The sequence below is a fragment of the Octodon degus genome, unplaced genomic scaffold (genome assembly GCF_000260255.1).
Source record: "Octodon degus isolate 3935 unplaced genomic scaffold, OctDeg1.0 scaffold00111, whole genome shotgun sequence".
Taxonomy (NCBI): domain Eukaryota; kingdom Metazoa; phylum Chordata; class Mammalia; order Rodentia; family Octodontidae; genus Octodon; species Octodon degus.
The window spans coordinates 1,710,931-1,727,519 of NW_004524687.1; the positions used below are offsets into that span (position 1 = coordinate 1,710,931).

Consider the following 16,589-nt stretch of genomic DNA (forward strand, 5'->3'; position numbering starts at 1 on the left):
TCTGCTCCTGAATCAGCTGGGTGGGTCTTGCCTCTAGCCTCTTTGCAGGGAGTTCTGCTAAAGGGTTCCTTGCTGGGCCTGCACTCTGGGTCGAATGAAGATTCACAGACCCTGGGTGGTCTCAGTCGGGAAAAGATTTTCTTAAAGGAAATTAAAGTCACTGCTACAAATATTAATTACTGAATTTTAAATACTATAATTTGACTCCATTCTGTTGAATTTTGCTTTACTGAGATACTGTGAACAGTAAAACTTTCAATAGAAGTTCTAAAAAGTGCCATGCAGATTAAACTTATAGTTAACTCCGGTTTTTTGCTAGCCAACATCATATTCCCCCCGTATTTGTGTTCTCTAGAGAAACAAAATCCAGTAGGGGATAAACAGGTTTATCATGATAACTCCCCACACAACTGTGAAGGGTCATGATCTGCTCTCTGCAAACTGGAGACCCAGGATACATGAGGATGTGGTTTAATCCAAGCTCCCAGGCCTGAGAACCAGGGAACCCAATGGTACAAATCTCAGTCTAAGGAGAACCTGAGATGAGATGTCATAGTAAAAAAGGGAGGATGACTGAATTGTTCCTCTGCTTTTTGTTCATTGGGTGGGACAGTGCCTGCACATTGGAGAGGGCAACTTGTTTTGTGGACTCCACCACAAAGCTGACCCCAGTTGGAAGTATCCTGATGAACACACCCAAATTTAATGTTCATCTTGGAGCTTTAGGACCCAGCCAAGTTTACACTTAACACTGTCTCACTCTGCTTCCTAGTAGTATATTAATAACGTAATGAAAGTCTTTTTTTCTTTTTTATTAGGACTGTAACATGTGTCTACTGAACTAAAGAGAGTAATTTAAAGTAAAAATGTGGTTTTTATATTTATATGAAGTCTTAATATTAATATCTCTATGTGTTTACTTATAACCCATCTTCAGTTTATTTCCTGATATGTTTTTATGTCTCTTTCAGGGCTGATTTCATATACTGAGTATCTTTTCTTGCTTACAATCCTCACTAGTAAGTATCCCACTGTTGTCACAACCATCATGTGGAATTCTCTTTTTCCTGCCAAGAAGGATTTTTGAAGTTTAGCGTTTAGCTTTTTTAAAAAATTGATTCGTTAGTTTTTGTATCTATGCAATGTTAGTTTTAGATTATGTTACCTCCTTAGGTCTCTTTTATCTCCTACACATCATGACATCCCTTTGTTTCTTGAATAGAAAGCCTGTTTAACAGAACAAAATCACAGCCTTCTTACACAGACAGCATGTACTCATGCACACACATATGCACCAACTTCACAAATGCTCACATATACGACATACACAAAGGGATACCTGACATTATACAAAATTCCTGACCAGCACCCTTCAAATGTAGGAAGGCCATGAAAACAGGGAAAGACTGAGAGACATGCATAGATGGAGGAGAGCAAGGAGATGTAACAACTAAATGCAGCATGGTTTCTTGTATTTGATTATAGGGGAAAAAAAGCCTCAGTGAAAAAATATGAAATCTAAATGAAGACTGTAGTTTAGTTCTTAATCTTATACCTCTTGTAATTTCTTAGTTTTGAAAAATGTCCTTTTAGTATGCAAAGATGTTAACATGAACAGAAGCAGAGTGAAAAGTGTGTGGGGACTCTGTTGTATGACGTTTCTGTATATTTACAATGATGACAATGGAAAGCTTAAAAATACTACTTGGAGAAAGCAGAAATACCCAAGGTGTACTACACAATGTACAGGGTTAAAGAAATAATTTCTCAAATGAATGTGCTTTCAAGAGCAGAACTAGGTATAGCAGCTCCTGTGGAAAAGCTGCAGAAGGCAGGGACAGAGCCTTACCACCTCTGGAAACTGGAGAGATTACTGTTTTCCCAGTTTCAGCACTTGCTCATATAGTTTCTGATGGTTTGTTTCAAAGCTGAGGATGTGTCTATCTGGAAATAATTAGTATTTTAGCAGCATTTGAATATTTATTTTTCATTTATTGCAGAACCCCATACTGGTTTTCATGTGGCTTTTAAAATGTTAGATACAGATGGCAATGAAATGATTGAGAAAAAGGAGTTTTTTAAGGTAAGTAGATAGATGCTAGTCTCTGTCGGGTTATCATAAAACACATTTCCATAAAAACTAAAAATATGATAACTTTACATAGGAAACACCAAGAAATCATTGTACATTCAAAAATATTATTTTTGTAATACAATCTTGAACAAACTAGTAAGTGAACAGGGTATCAGTACAAGTTTCTGAAAAGAAAAATGTATTTAAGCATCTACATTTATAGTTTTATTTTTGTGATTTCAATAAATAATAGAGGCAAAAAAAGGGCATCATAGGATATGTACTTTTAAGGACTGTATGTTAAATATGTGTTTAAAATTATATCTACTTCCCAAAATAGTAAAAGTCATAGAAAGTTAAGTCTTCACAAAGAATAGGAAAAAAGCTAGAGAGGCTACAAAATGATGCACATTTGCTAAGGCTCATATGTAAAAAGCTGATAAGACAGAACATTACAGTACCAACAAATAAATTCCATTCTGTTTTTGAAAAGTTAGTAATATCAGAAAAATGCATCAATCTAAATTGTTGAGTATGTGCAAGTGTGGTAGCATTCCATGGCTGTGACAGAATATGTAGAAAAATCAACTCACAAGGATACAAGGGTTCCTTTGCTCACAATTTCATGAGTTTCCATCCATGATCATGGGGCTGCATTGTTTACGGGCCTGTGGTGCAGCATCATATCATGGGGGGAGCACATGGTACAGCCAGCCTGTTCATTTCATTGCAGCCAGGGAGTGGAGAAAGAGGAAGGGGCCAGGGAAAAAATATATCCTTCAAGGACCCACCCCCAGTGAATCTCTTCCTCCAACTAGGCCATCTCCCAATAGTAGCACCAGCTGAAGACCATGCTTTCAACATATGAGCTTTCAGGGATATTTTAAGATCTAAACCAGAACAGCCAGTAGGATTAGATAAACTTGATCTATTGTAGAGGGGGAAAAACAAACCACTAACCCAGTACTAACATATAGTAGCTATCACAATAGATTAAGAAGTACACCAGTGTAGTCCAGTAGTCCATGGTAGTGGTGGGTTTTCTGTGGGACTGGCAGTGTCAGGGGTTGCAGCTCAGCCTACTGATACGGCTTTGCTTTTTATGCTTCAATTTTGTACTTTTCTGCTGGATGGTTGAGACCAGGATGGAGCAGGACCTATATAACAAGAAATGTAACTTTTGTATCTGATAAGGTCAGTCAGATCCCCTCAGGATTTATCCTGAAACCCTGTACTGCAGTTTGTAGATCCTTTGTCAGTGTCAGCCATGTGGATGAGTCAGGGCCATTTCTTGACCAGTTTGCTCTCTTTGAAGGCATGAGAGAATGTTTTCTCTCCATGTGACTCCCCTTGGGCACACTCTGCATCGTCGATTGCTTTCCTCTGTGGCCCCATACTCTCCTTGATTAGAAAATTTGGGACACAACTGAGTTACAGGATGTTACATTACAGATTCTCCAATGTTTGAGTCCTTGCTGACCTTGAAAGGCTAGGGCCAAGATGTTGGCTATCCTTGCAGCCCTTCTTTTTCTCTAATTTTTGGTCTGCAAACTTAAGTTGTTCGCCCTCCAGAAGAGAAGCTTATTATTACTCTACAACACAGGCAGTTGAGCTTAACCTCACTATCTATCTGAATATCAGAGATCTTAGACATAACATGGAACAGGAATTTTCCATCAAGTATTGATATGTTAAATGTTAAGTCCTTACAGAATATGAAGAATGAAAAAATTTTAAAAATATAAACAGGAATAAACAATTACATATCTTTGCACAGAAGTTTAGAAATCTAGCTATATACAGCATTGTAGCAGGACAGCCCTATGACATTTTTTTGTCTCTTGTTTTCATTTATTACCCTTTTTTTTTTTTAAACATTTACTTGAGAGATAGTATGGCAGTAATTGGTATGAGATGACAAGTAGTACGTATTTAGAAGACCAGAAAGGCGTTCCAAGCATGACCCTAGTATTACACATTGTTTTGTTCAGTGCAGTTGCTTAGTTCACAGGTACTAGCATATATAGTTAGTCAGAGTGACAATCCTACCGATTAACTGCTAGTTTCAAAAACCTACTGAAGATTCTCAGGATCATTGCCTTAACCATCGTGTGCATATAAATGTATGGCTTTGCCCCTGTCATGTTCTTAAATTTATTTGTAATGCATTTTCAGTTGTCTTTTTGTGATTTATTTGATCATTGTCATTCTTACATAAATTGATGTAAGAGTTGACAAATAATATGTGAAATATATTTATTTTTTATTTTTTAAATAAAAATAGTATTAAAACAAAAAAAAGTACATATGTAAGTGACAAACTGAAATGTATGACTTTTTGTAAAAGCTTCTGAGATGTAAAGCAAATAACTTTCACTTACATTGTTCGTTGACATGGTGGAAAACAAAATTGGCAACTTCTTTTAAAGTTAAATACATACTTACCATGTAAACAACTGATTCCATCCTTAAGTATTTAGCTCAGAAAAGAATTCATTTATATTCTTCCAGAACCTGGGTTAATATGAATATGAATATTCATAGCAGTTTTATTCATAACAGCCTAATGTTTATCTATAAATTATTAAGGAACAAACTACTGATAAGCTCAACAGGATGAGTCCCTCAAAAAAGTATGATTCCACTTATATAAAATTCTAGAGGGCCAGGGAGATAGCTCAGTAGAATAAGTGCTTGCCTGGCAAGCGCAGGGTCCTCAGTTCAATCCCCAGCACTGCAAAAACTAAAATAAAATAAAATTCTAGAAAAAGGGAACATACCACATTAAAAGAAAACAGATCCAGCCAGATATGCCTGAACCACATAGTGAGACACTGTCTCAAAAAGACCAAAACAGAAAAAGAAAAGAAAGCATATGGTTCGTTCCTTGGGGCCAGGCAAAAATGAGGAATCAAATAGAAAAATAATAATAACAGAATTTTGAGTGTATTGGGAGTACTGGAGTACAGTCCTTTCAGATCTTGGTTAGAGTGTGGCTACAAGGGTGTATTGTCAAAACTTACGAGATCATACACGCTTTCAATGTTTGCATTTTGTTGTATGTATACTGTCTTAGATAATCCCTTTGATAAAGTTCCATATCACAAACTTTGCAAACATGACTATTAAAATATTTTGTCTTGTGTACAAAAGATGATCTGAAAGACTAGAAACAGCAAAAGGGATCTTAAATTGGGAATGAGGTCATAAAACAATGGGGACCCATAAAACTTAGGTTTATAAATGCTTAACCCCTTTAGAAATTATCTTGGTATCAAAATCTAAGATGGGGAAACTGAGGGAAAGGACGTGAAATCTTTGAGTGGGCAGTGAGGGAGCAAAGGAAATTTCAAGGTTTTAACTGACCATCTTACCTGATGTGACCAGGATCAGTAGTTATTCAGTTGATTTTAAGTCTGTTAAAGAGACATTTTAAAAATAAAGACATCTATATAACAAACATTTTATTAACTTAAATACATACTTATTTTAGAAATAAGGTCTCTACTTTTAATTGGAAAGACATGAAAATTTTCTTGCTATTCTTTTTAAGTATACCCACAGTATATCATCTACAGATTCTAATGTTTTTTTTTTTGTTGTTGTTTTTTTGTTTTTTGTATTTTAGGGAATGGTCTACAGGGTGTTCAGGGTTCAGGGTCTCACTACTAGATCAGACTCATAGTGATCCACCTGTTTACAGTCTCCCAAGAGCTGGGATTAAGGTGCACTCCACCACACCCAGTCTCAGTCACATTCTCAGTGTGCCCTGGGGGGTGAGGCTGGCAAGGCATGCTGGTGATCAACCCCCGGGCACTGCAGCCTTCGCTTTTTGATCCTATTGAGAAGTAAAATTTTAGCAGTTTGCCTTTATCGTACAACTCTAAAACATTCATCTCATTTTGTAATTGAAACAGCTCTCTTTAGTCTTATTTTTCAATGGGATAATAGTTGTATTATTTCGGATTGGATACAGATAAGACAGGAAAAGACCAAATGCAGAGAAAGAGTCCTCTCATAGTTCACAGTTGATAAAGCTGGACCTCACTGCAGTTTCCTGGATGCTGCCCAGTTTCTAATGATGATACAGGGAACCTCCAAATGACACAGGGAGAAACACGGATCTCCCAACCTGAAAAGGTACCTGGGACGAGTTTGTGTTCTCTAAAACTGAAGAATGAATTTTAGGAACAAACAGAGATTATGAGCAGAATATATTTACTGAGGGAAAGAAAGCTCCTGTCCAAGAGGGATGGAAGGGGGACCTGAGCGGGTTGTCCCAGGAAGTTGTCTCTTCCAGGGACTTTTATAGAAGAAAACCATATGGTGAGGTGGGTCTAAGGTGGTAGAGAAGACATGGGAACTTGCTTAGGTGGGCATGAGGTGGGACAGAACAATAGTCAATGAGATTACAAGCACTATTGCTCAGGTAAAATTGATTAAATCCAGTACCGAAGTGAGTCACCTAGCAAGTGGGCATGAATACAGGACAGGGTCTCTTCCTGTTGGGGGCTGGGCTAGTGACTCATTTAGGCTCTTTCAAAGTGATTGATACCTATTTAGAATATCAATCTCTGATGCCCATCCTTACGGAAGTATGTAGCTATGTTTCCTCTTTTGTCTTGGTCTTGAGGTGTGGTCCATACAGGAGCATGTGTCTCTTCCTAGTTGTAAAGTCACCTTGTCTTCCATCTTGTATCATTGAGGGCCTGGCCCTTTCTGCCTGCCTATAATATTTCTATCTAATTCAGCTGCCTGCAACAATGGGGCTTTATATACTGCTTTTTTTAATCAGGCTCTTCTGGTTTATAAAATACATATATTGTTGAAGCTGTGTCTTCCAATCAAAAAGAATAGTGCCCCAATATCCTATCTAGTTATCATCTGCCTCCAGCTTTCTTGGTGTTTCCAGAAACCCTATTACTTCACAAATTGTTTAATAAGGTAAATTAATTATTATAATAGTACAATAAACATAATTTGTTTGCAAACATACATGATTTACAACAAACACTAGCCTCAGCAGCTGTGCTGAAATGTGTGCACATGCCTGAGACTGGCCAGCAGCTTCACATGCATGGCTTACCATGAGCATCTGTTATTAAATTCTACTGAAAATGCCAGGGAGATGGCTCAGTGGAATAAGCGCTTCCCTGGCAAGCGCAAGGGCCTGAGTTCAATCCCTGGTTCCACCAAAAAAATTAAAATAAAAAAATAAATAAATTCTACTGAAAATAAGGAGCATTGGTTAATCTGTTGAATTGGGTTATGAGTAGGCTGGTTGAGTTGTTTTCCTCTATTGCATTTAAGGAGAAAGAATCTAGTACGCAGTTTTTGGAAGGCAGATTATGAAATATTGTTTTCTACCTGAGAAGGATGTGAATTTAGGCATAGTCAGAGACTATCCCTAAAATCTCAGCCACATCCTAAAAAACAGAAAATAAATTCTCATACCAAGGACTGGCAAGATAACTCAGGAGACTAAGTGCCTGCTTAGGCAAGCACAGGGACCAGGGTTTGATCCCTGGCACTACATGCCATGCTGGCCCCGACCCCAGGCACGCAGACCCAGCCTCTGAAACTGGATATGGTGGTACACATCTGTAATCCTAGCACTAGAGAGGCTGAAAACAGGAGGATCACTATGAGTCTGAGCTGCTAGTGAGACCCTGTACCAAATACATATGTACATACATACGTATGTGCGTACGTACATACATAATTTAATTCTCACACCAGAATTAAACTGAGTGAGAATCTACAATATAATTTAATATGAAGTGACCAAAAACTGAATATTTTTGTTACTTTTTTATATAATAATATAACAGGAAATATAAAAAAGTTTTATTAAATTTATTTGATACAATACTAAACTAGTTGAAATAACACATGCCCAACCGACACTCAGGATAGTTAGTAGGTAAACAAACATGCCCACGTGACACTTAAAGCAAACTGTTAAATGGCTAACAGTAGCATTCATTGGCTTGGCCTGATGGCACACACCTATAATCTTAACACTCAGGAATCTGAGGTAGGAGGATCATTGTAAGTTTGAAGCCAACTTAGGCTATATAATGAGTTTTAAGGCCAGCCTGAACTGTGTAGCAAGACCCTGTCTCAAAAAAAAAAAAAAAAAAAAACAGTAGGACTCATATACTATGAACAGATACTTTGAGGATTTATAAGCAAAGTGCATAAAGTAATGAAATAATGCCACAGTACTCAAAAGACTAGAATGAAAAAAACATATGGTTGAAATCTATGAGTGTTTAGAATTTTGAAGGGAATGAGTAATTTATGTAATTGGTAGTATCAGATTATGACGTGTTTCACATAAAAGAATTTTCCAGTTGACTGAGGCTTACAAGCTCATCATAGTTACATTTTTTAACATGACTTTTTTGATATCTACCACAAATATGTGTATTTTCCTTACCTTTGCACACTCATTATAATATGTAGAATTTATCCTTTTCCTGATAGTTCCAGGTCATCATTATGAAAATAATTTCACAGTGATTAATGAGTTAGACTTTCAGTGGCCAGGGAGATAGCTCAGTAGAATAAGCACTCACCTGGCAAGCACAAGGACCTAAGTTCAATCCCCAGTTCTGCCCCACCCCTCTAAAAAAAAAAAGAGACTTTCAGAGTATATTGAGAATGGAGTAGCACCAGGAATGTTGCCACATCCCTGTAATCCCACCCCTTGAGAGGCTGAGGCAGGAGAAATACAATATAGACCAGCCTGGACTATATAGCAGTGATACCCTATATCAAAACAGAAAACACACACACACAGACTGTACTGAATTATTTACTCTTCAACTGACTGGCTTTCAACTTGTGTGCTTTTTCTTCTTCTTCTTCTTTTTTTTTTTTTTTTTTTTTTTTTGTGGCCAGTTCAGCCCACCCTAGATATGAGTGCCGGGAATGGAACCGTAGTCCCCGCATGCTTGCCTAAGCAAGCACTTTAGACCACTGAGCTATCTTGCCGGCCCCCAACTTGTGTGGTTTTGATTATATTTCTGCTTTTCTTTTCTCCTCCTTGCTGTTAGGATATCACCTACCACATCTCAGTAGTATCAGGGTTAAAGAACATTCAGCTCCCTGTCAGTTCTAGTCATCTTCTATTTTTTTGTTCCAGTCTCCAGCCTACTGGAAAAATAGATTTAGAAAACTCACTAAAGTTACATGTGAAGCATGGAGTGTGTGCTTACGTCCCATCCCATATAGTTAGTCCCATTTAGCTCGTGAGCTTCTAAGATATGTTGTGTGGCTAAGAAAGTTGAGTTTTTAATTTAATTAATATAAATTGTAAATTTAAAAAACCTGCTTTCACTTCAAGTACAGGAAACTATATGTGAATGTTTGAAGCAATATGAGTGTATAATCTACTTTTCCTGTTACAAATTTTATGAAATCTAAATACAGGGAAATATTTCCAATGAAATGTTACCTTATGAGATATCCTGTTACTTGATGAAGTAATAATCTAGATATTAATTAATTCATTGCTTTTTACTTTTTTAATGACTACTAGAAAACAACTAATCTGGCTCCATTATATTTCTGTTAGACAGCACTGCTTCAGATTCTGCAAGACTGTAGGCTGGGAAATTTTTATAAAGATTTCATTGCATGCCCTTTATGACAACCATTTCAGCTGCTGAAAAAGGTTCTTCCTGTGAGTTGACAGCTTAGTTAAGAAACCTAAAAAAAAAAAGAAAAAAGAAACCTAGAGGATTGTAAAGGATTGAAGTTGCCTGAAATATATCTCTGTATGTATGAGGTTTCATTGTACAGTTCAGAAGAAGGGTGGTAATTTATGGGATTCATTTTCTCAAAGTGGTGTAAGCAAAATTCAGTAGGAAGCTATAGAGAAAACTTGCACTCAAAAATATGTTAGAGATAGGGAATATGAAAAAAAAATGTTTCATTAAAGCGTCCATGTGAACAAGTGTTAGTATCTTATTTACTTTTCTCTTGCTGCAACATAATACCTGGTAACACAGATTTAAGGAAGGGAAGGTTTTGTTTTGTTTTGTTTGTATTTTAAGGAAGGGTCTACGGGTGTTCAAGGTCTCACTGCTAGATCAGACTAGTAGTGATCTGCCTGTTTACAGTCTCCCAAGAGCTGGGATTCCAGGCTCTTGCCACCATACCATTTCAGTTGCTGTCTCAGCGAGCCCTGTGGATTGAATCCCTGGCCCCTGCACCTGCTTGCGGGCATTTTAATCTGCTGAGCTATTTGGACAGCCCAGGATGGGAAGGTTTATTTAGCTCACTGTAGAAGTTTCAGTCCATATCTGGCTGACTCCAAGGCACAGAAACTAGTTCATACTGGCAGAAAACAGCAATAAAAGCAGACAGGAGCATGAGAGATGACTCTTTAGCATCGGTGTAGCACTCACAGCCTAATCCCAACTTGAGACAGTGAATCAATAACAAACTGTAGTATAGATTCACCACCCCCGTGACTGCATGAGGCTTTGGGGGGACATCGAGACACAAACTATAACAGCAAATCTAGATATTTCAGAAGCAGCAGTTTATATCAAATATGACACTGATTTATAAAAGCAGCCTGTAATTCCAGCAAGGAATGTACACATGAGTAGACTAGGTGGAAAGAGCAACCAATTTCAGATGCTGTGACTGTACTGCAGGAACCACAAGTGAAAAATAAGCAGAGAACAAGGAGGAAAAAAATACTGAAACAGTCGTTATAACTTTGTCTTTGCATTCAATTCCATTCAGGCTGAAGAAAGCAGAAAACAAAAGTAATGTTCTTTGGGGAAATTAATGTTAAAAACTCTGGAGCACCTGTAAAAGCATTGCTGCTGCTATGCAGCGCAGCCAAAGTGTGAACCTCTGTTCTCACCTAAAAAGTGGGCTCTCTCATGTGAACTGTACATTAGGAGAAACCAGCAGACTGTTATTAAAATTAATCGCAAGGCAGTCTTCCAAAATCCATCTCTAGCTGTAGAAGTGGGGGATGAATTACAGGAGATATTAAAGGCAAGCGAGGTCCTTAAACTGTTGTGGGAGTTGAGTTCACAATTGTGAATTAAAACTGGTAAGTGTAGTCAAAACGTATTATGGAATAGAATCTGTAGACCTGGTTTCCATCTGGAGTAGAGAAATGAGAGGAAAGGAAAAATCAGTGGTCGCTCGTTTTACCAGTTTTCCTAACTAGGAATAATGGTAATGCTCAGTGGCCAAAGACTAGTTTCCACCCAGGTCTGGTTGTCTGGTAGTAGTGGCTACCCCATTTAAAAATGAGCAAATTAATGCATAGCCAACATTGCAGCCACAGTTTAAATCCAAAGCTATCCAGTGTGAGCCCTGCTCTTTCCTTAATGCCTGCCTAATCTGAAGGAGCAGTCAGGGATGGTTGGGTTGAGAGAGATCTTGACAGTGAGCTTAGAAATGTTGAGCTTGACAGACTGGTAGGACATCCTTGTTGAGACAGACAAGCATAGCAAGTGTGTGGAGATCAGCCAGACATGTGACCAGGACAGGGACTATCTTCACAGAAATGGTGATTAAGTCATGAGAGTATATGACCTCAGAGGAGGAGAATGCAGAAGAAAAAAAGAGGAAGACACAGTTTTGGAGACGTTTCATTTAGGAGGTCAGACTGTGGTGGAGCAGCCAAAGAGGAGAATTCTAAAATAGCAGAGTAGTAAGCAGAGAATTAACAAAGCTCAGAGGGTGAGGGTCACCCAGTCTAAGAAAGAAAACCATGACAGAGAGAGTGCTTAATGCCAGACTGGCAAGGTGGGTAGGGACTGAGCAGATGACTCCTTAAAGTTTGTAAGTCAGTAGGAATCAGTACAGAACTGTTTCAGAAGAATGCTGCCATATAGCACAGAGCAAAAGGATGGAGAGTAAACAGGAGTGCAAAATTGGTAGGCACAGAGAAAGATATTCTGAGATATTTGATGATTAAACAAGAGAACTTAAGCCTCAGGAATGGAATGTGTTTGCGCAAGTAAAATCTGAAATTTCTAGAGCCACAGGTCACAAGGTAACATTGCTCTCCAGCTACTGCAGTCTACCTCAGATGAGACATGAATCGATTTATTACTATTATTGTTGTTGCTATTGTTATTATTCAGGTAGAGGGCAGTTTGTACATAAAGGCTATGACATGTAATGATGAGATTCTTTCAGATTAGTTAAACTGTGTTGTGACTAGCATAATCCCCTCAGGCCTTAGTTAGGCTTTTTGGCTTTATTCCTGCCTGTCATGAGCACAGGGACCATCCCTTCCATCCCTAGAATGGTGAAATTGGAGGCTGGAGCCACCTTAGTTACAGCACTCTTCTCGTGCTTATAAGGACCCAGGTTCCTGTCCCTTTTAGGAATGGTGGTAACAGGAGTCCACATCCCAAGTGAGACAGGAAATGGAACAGGAGACTCAAAGGGCAGTAGAGGCAACCTCCATTCCTAATGTGATTTCATAGAGCAGGACTCACATTAAGGCTTCCAAATACAGTTTCATTTAACAGTTTTGCGTGCAGGTTAGATAACAATTTTTGAATACTAGTTTTTCCTTAAATGTTTAGAAAATTCTTGGATATTTAGTACATGAGTTAAAAAAGAATAAGACAGGATGTATCTCTGATGTTTTAAGTTTGAGGTTATAAAAGACAGCTTCTCAGGTTATAAAAGATTCTTGGGCCAGGCACGGTTCTGGCCACATAATTTCAGCACTTGGGAGGCTGAGGCAAGAGTATGACCACAAGTTCAAAACCATCCTGAGCTCCAAGTTCATGGTCAGCCTAAGTGAATGCCTGAGCTACATAGTAAGATCCTGTTTCAGAAAGAAAAAAGATTCTTTATGCTAATCATAGATGCTACAAACATGATAATCCATGCTGTGTAATATATACCTCAATTTTAAAAAAAAAAAAAACACTTGAGAAGCTGGGTATGAGTGCACATGCCTATCATCCCCCCGCTCAGGAGACTGAGGTAGGAGGATCACTGCAAGTTCAAGGCCAGCCTGAACTACATAGTGAGACCCTTTTCTAAAGCAAGGAAAAAAAAAGTTTGTTGGGTTTTTTTAAGTCTTTAGAAGAAAACTGCATTTATATTAATAAACCTAAATGTACAGCATATTTTTTTCTTTTTTTCTTCATACTGGGAATCAAACTCAGGACCTCGTGCTTGCCAGGCAGGCACTGTGCCACTGAGCTATTTCCCCAGCCCTGTGCAGCATCTTATATTTGAAATGGTCTGAAAGAACCAAATGATTCTTTTCAAATCAGAAAAGTGTACTTAAAGAGCAGGGATTTTTTTTTTAGCTTATCTCAATGTTTCCCCCAGTAAGTTTTACATATTGCTTGCCTTGCCATAAGTGCCCAAAAAAAATAAGAATTGCTTTAATACCAAAAATATAAACATAATGAAGAGATTTGAACATCAAACACAAAAGTAATGATAAAATGTATTAATATAAAATCTTGTGAAAATGTCCTACAGTGTAATTTGTCTTAGTTACTTTTGCATTTTGTGATGCATTTATGTTTTATTAACATCCAGATCTAAAAACTGTATTAGTAAGTGTATTGCTTACTTCTTTATCCCAAGAACTCATAAAATAGCAGCTATCTGCCTGAGTTGTTCTCTGTCAGGTAATAATAAACAATATGGACAGTGATCAAAGCCAGTAATAGTTAATTCATTTCATCTTTACCTTGATAGATGGCACATCTGCTTATGTGGGATAAGTGCCAGGGTTTTAATGTAACTTCTCTAAACAACAGATTAATGACAATTCTGTTTAGTAGTATAAATTGCTCCTTAGGTGGTCCTTTTATTTCACATCACTTTCATGCTAGCAGGAAGGACTGTGCTCTTCATATAGTGTTATAATTTCATCATACTAAATGTACCTGCTAGAGTTATTACTAAATAAATATAAAAGCTTTCAGTAGAATTCTTCCTGGTTTTATAACAGTATTCTTGTTCAAGACTTTATAAATTATTACCTTGAAAGCAAAAATAAGTTAAATTGGCTGTCCATACATCATTTTCATAATGAAAATAAACATTAAGCATGAAAATAAACATTAAGCATATTTATTTTCATTATGAAACATGTTTTTTTCATTATGTAATAGCAATCAAAATAAATTTAAATAATAAATGTGGCAGTACTTTTTAAATAGAAAGTTGTATCTGGCAAGTAGGTACCTTCTTTCTGTTTTTCTAACTTAGAGCCCTGCATCCACCAGATGAGATCAGGAGCATTCAGGCTGGTATGGCTATAGACTGCATCCACCAGAAACCTCACTCCTTCGTTAGCTTTCAGTCACTAGATCTCACCAGTGTCCTCTCCTCAAAGAGACCTAACAATGACCACAGCCATTTCTCAGCCCCTGCTTCATAGAGACGGAGCACTATCTGAAGTCACTTTATTATCTTTAACCCATTAGAATGTAAATGTTAGGGTGCAGTGCTGGGCTATACTTCACCAGTGTTTTTCCCTGCCCTAGAAGAGTGCTGTGACCACAGAATGATTACTTAGTACCTTGTTGGCATGAGTCAGTGTCACAGCCAGGTTAGAAGTGAGCTGAGGAGACAGGATACTAGGTCTCTAGGCAAAAATGTATATGCTTATGATCTATCCGAACTGTTACTACAGAACTGCACACATAGCACTATAGTCTTCAGATCACACCAGAACATGTTAAATATTTAAGAAAGAGATCCTGGGGCTGGAGAGATGGCTCAGTGGTCTAAAGCACCTACTTGGAACAAGCTTGGCAAAGCATAGGGACCTCGGTTCAATCCTCCAGCACCACATGCCAGCCAGCCACGCCCCCTGGTGGGCTGAGCTGGCCACACACACACACACACACACACACACACACACACACACACACACACAATAAATGTTAAAATAAAAGAAAGAAAGAAAGAAAGAAAGAAAGAAAGAAAGAAAGAAAGAAAGAGATCCTGACCAATCTCTCTTAACCCTTTCAGAAAAGACAAGACCCTTCCTTCTCATATTTTGAGACCAGTTTAGCCCTAACAACTAAAACCTGGAAAAAGACCTAACAAGTAAAGTAAACCATAAGCTAGTTTTCCTCTTGGACAAAAGTACGAAGTACCTAACCATTCAAATCAATCAGGGAATAAAGTAATACGTGTAGTACACACTTATAATCCAAGTTACTTGGTAGAGTGACTCAGGAGGATCACAAGCTCAAGGTAGCCTGGACAATTTAGCAAGTCTCAGTTTTTAAAATTATTTTTTTTTTAAAAAGCTAATGATGTAGCTTAGTTGGCCAAGTTCCTCTGGGGTCAAATAGTGCCACTTATATACATACATACTTATATCCAAGTGACATTTATCCAAAGGATACTAAACAATCTTAGTGATTGAAAAATCAATTAGTGTAATCCATCTTGTTACCATGATAAAGGAAAAACCATTATGATCATATTAATCCAATCCAAACATTTAACAAAATAAATTCTTGATGAAATTCAGCAAAGTAGAAATAGAGAATTTCCTCAGTCTGCTAAAGAGCATTTAAAGAAATGTAAAAGAGGTGCCAGCCAGATAGCTCAGTGGATTAAAAACCTTGCTTAGGCAAATGTAGGGACCATGGTTTGCAGGGACCAAGGTTCGATCCCCAGCCTGCAGTGCCAGCCCTACCTCTGGGGCGAGCTGAGATGTTGACTGAGACTGGGTATGGTGGATCATGCCTGTAATCCCAGCTCTTGGGAGGCTTAAACCAGGATCACTATGAGTCTGATCTGTGTAGTGAGACTCTGTAGACCCTGTACTAAATACAAAAAGAAAAGAAGAAAAAGAAATGTAAAGGGAGGCTGGGGAGAAGTTGCTTAGCACACTTGAAGTCCCAGATTCAATCCACAATACCACCAAAAAAAGAATAAAGGTAGCATCATGCTTCAGCATGAGATTAGAAACAAGTAAATAAATTAATGACATGATCATAGAGTGTGATAGAGCTTAGCACTAAATAGGAACTACTGATCTGCAAACAGCACAGTGCGTTTCAAGCCCTCTATGCTGAAAAAAGAAGGCAAACTCAAGAATATGTGACATATGAATTCATTTATTCCAGTCTCTGAACTAGCTGGAACTAGCAAGAAATGTTAGAGCTGCTTCCTTGGGAAGGCAGAGAGAAAGGACAGACTGGATAGAATTAAAGAAGTGATCAAAATCACATGGCCAGGATTATAAATCTGTTTGTGATATTTTTTCTCTAGAGATATAAATAATAACAACGGGAAACAGGGTAGAAATGATACTTGAACCAACAATTACAAATGTACCAATAATCACTGAGGCTGTATACCGATTGTAGAGTGGTTTATTACAAATTCTGTTCACTTTGTGCTTGAAATCTATATAATAAGATATTAGCAGAGAGGTGGGGCAGTAAGAGAATGTTTGCATGTTGACTTTGGTACCATGTATCATTTGGCTGTCAATTTAAATGCATAAAAAGGGCTGACCAAATAG

The 16,589-nt window shown here is 37.8% G+C and overlaps 1 protein-coding gene across 1 annotated transcript in view; it reads left to right on the plus strand.

The window, feature by feature from the left end:
• Positions 1-16,589, plus strand: part of Micu2 (mitochondrial calcium uptake 2) — a 116,944-nt gene that overhangs the window by 79,042 nt on the left and 21,313 nt on the right. Inside the window, exons 5-6 of the mRNA XM_004639363.2 lie at positions 972-1,019; positions 2,001-2,083. Coding sequence (XP_004639420.1) covers positions 972-1,019; positions 2,001-2,083 — 131 coding nt within the window. The remainder of the gene's footprint in view (positions 1-971; positions 1,020-2,000; positions 2,084-16,589) is intronic.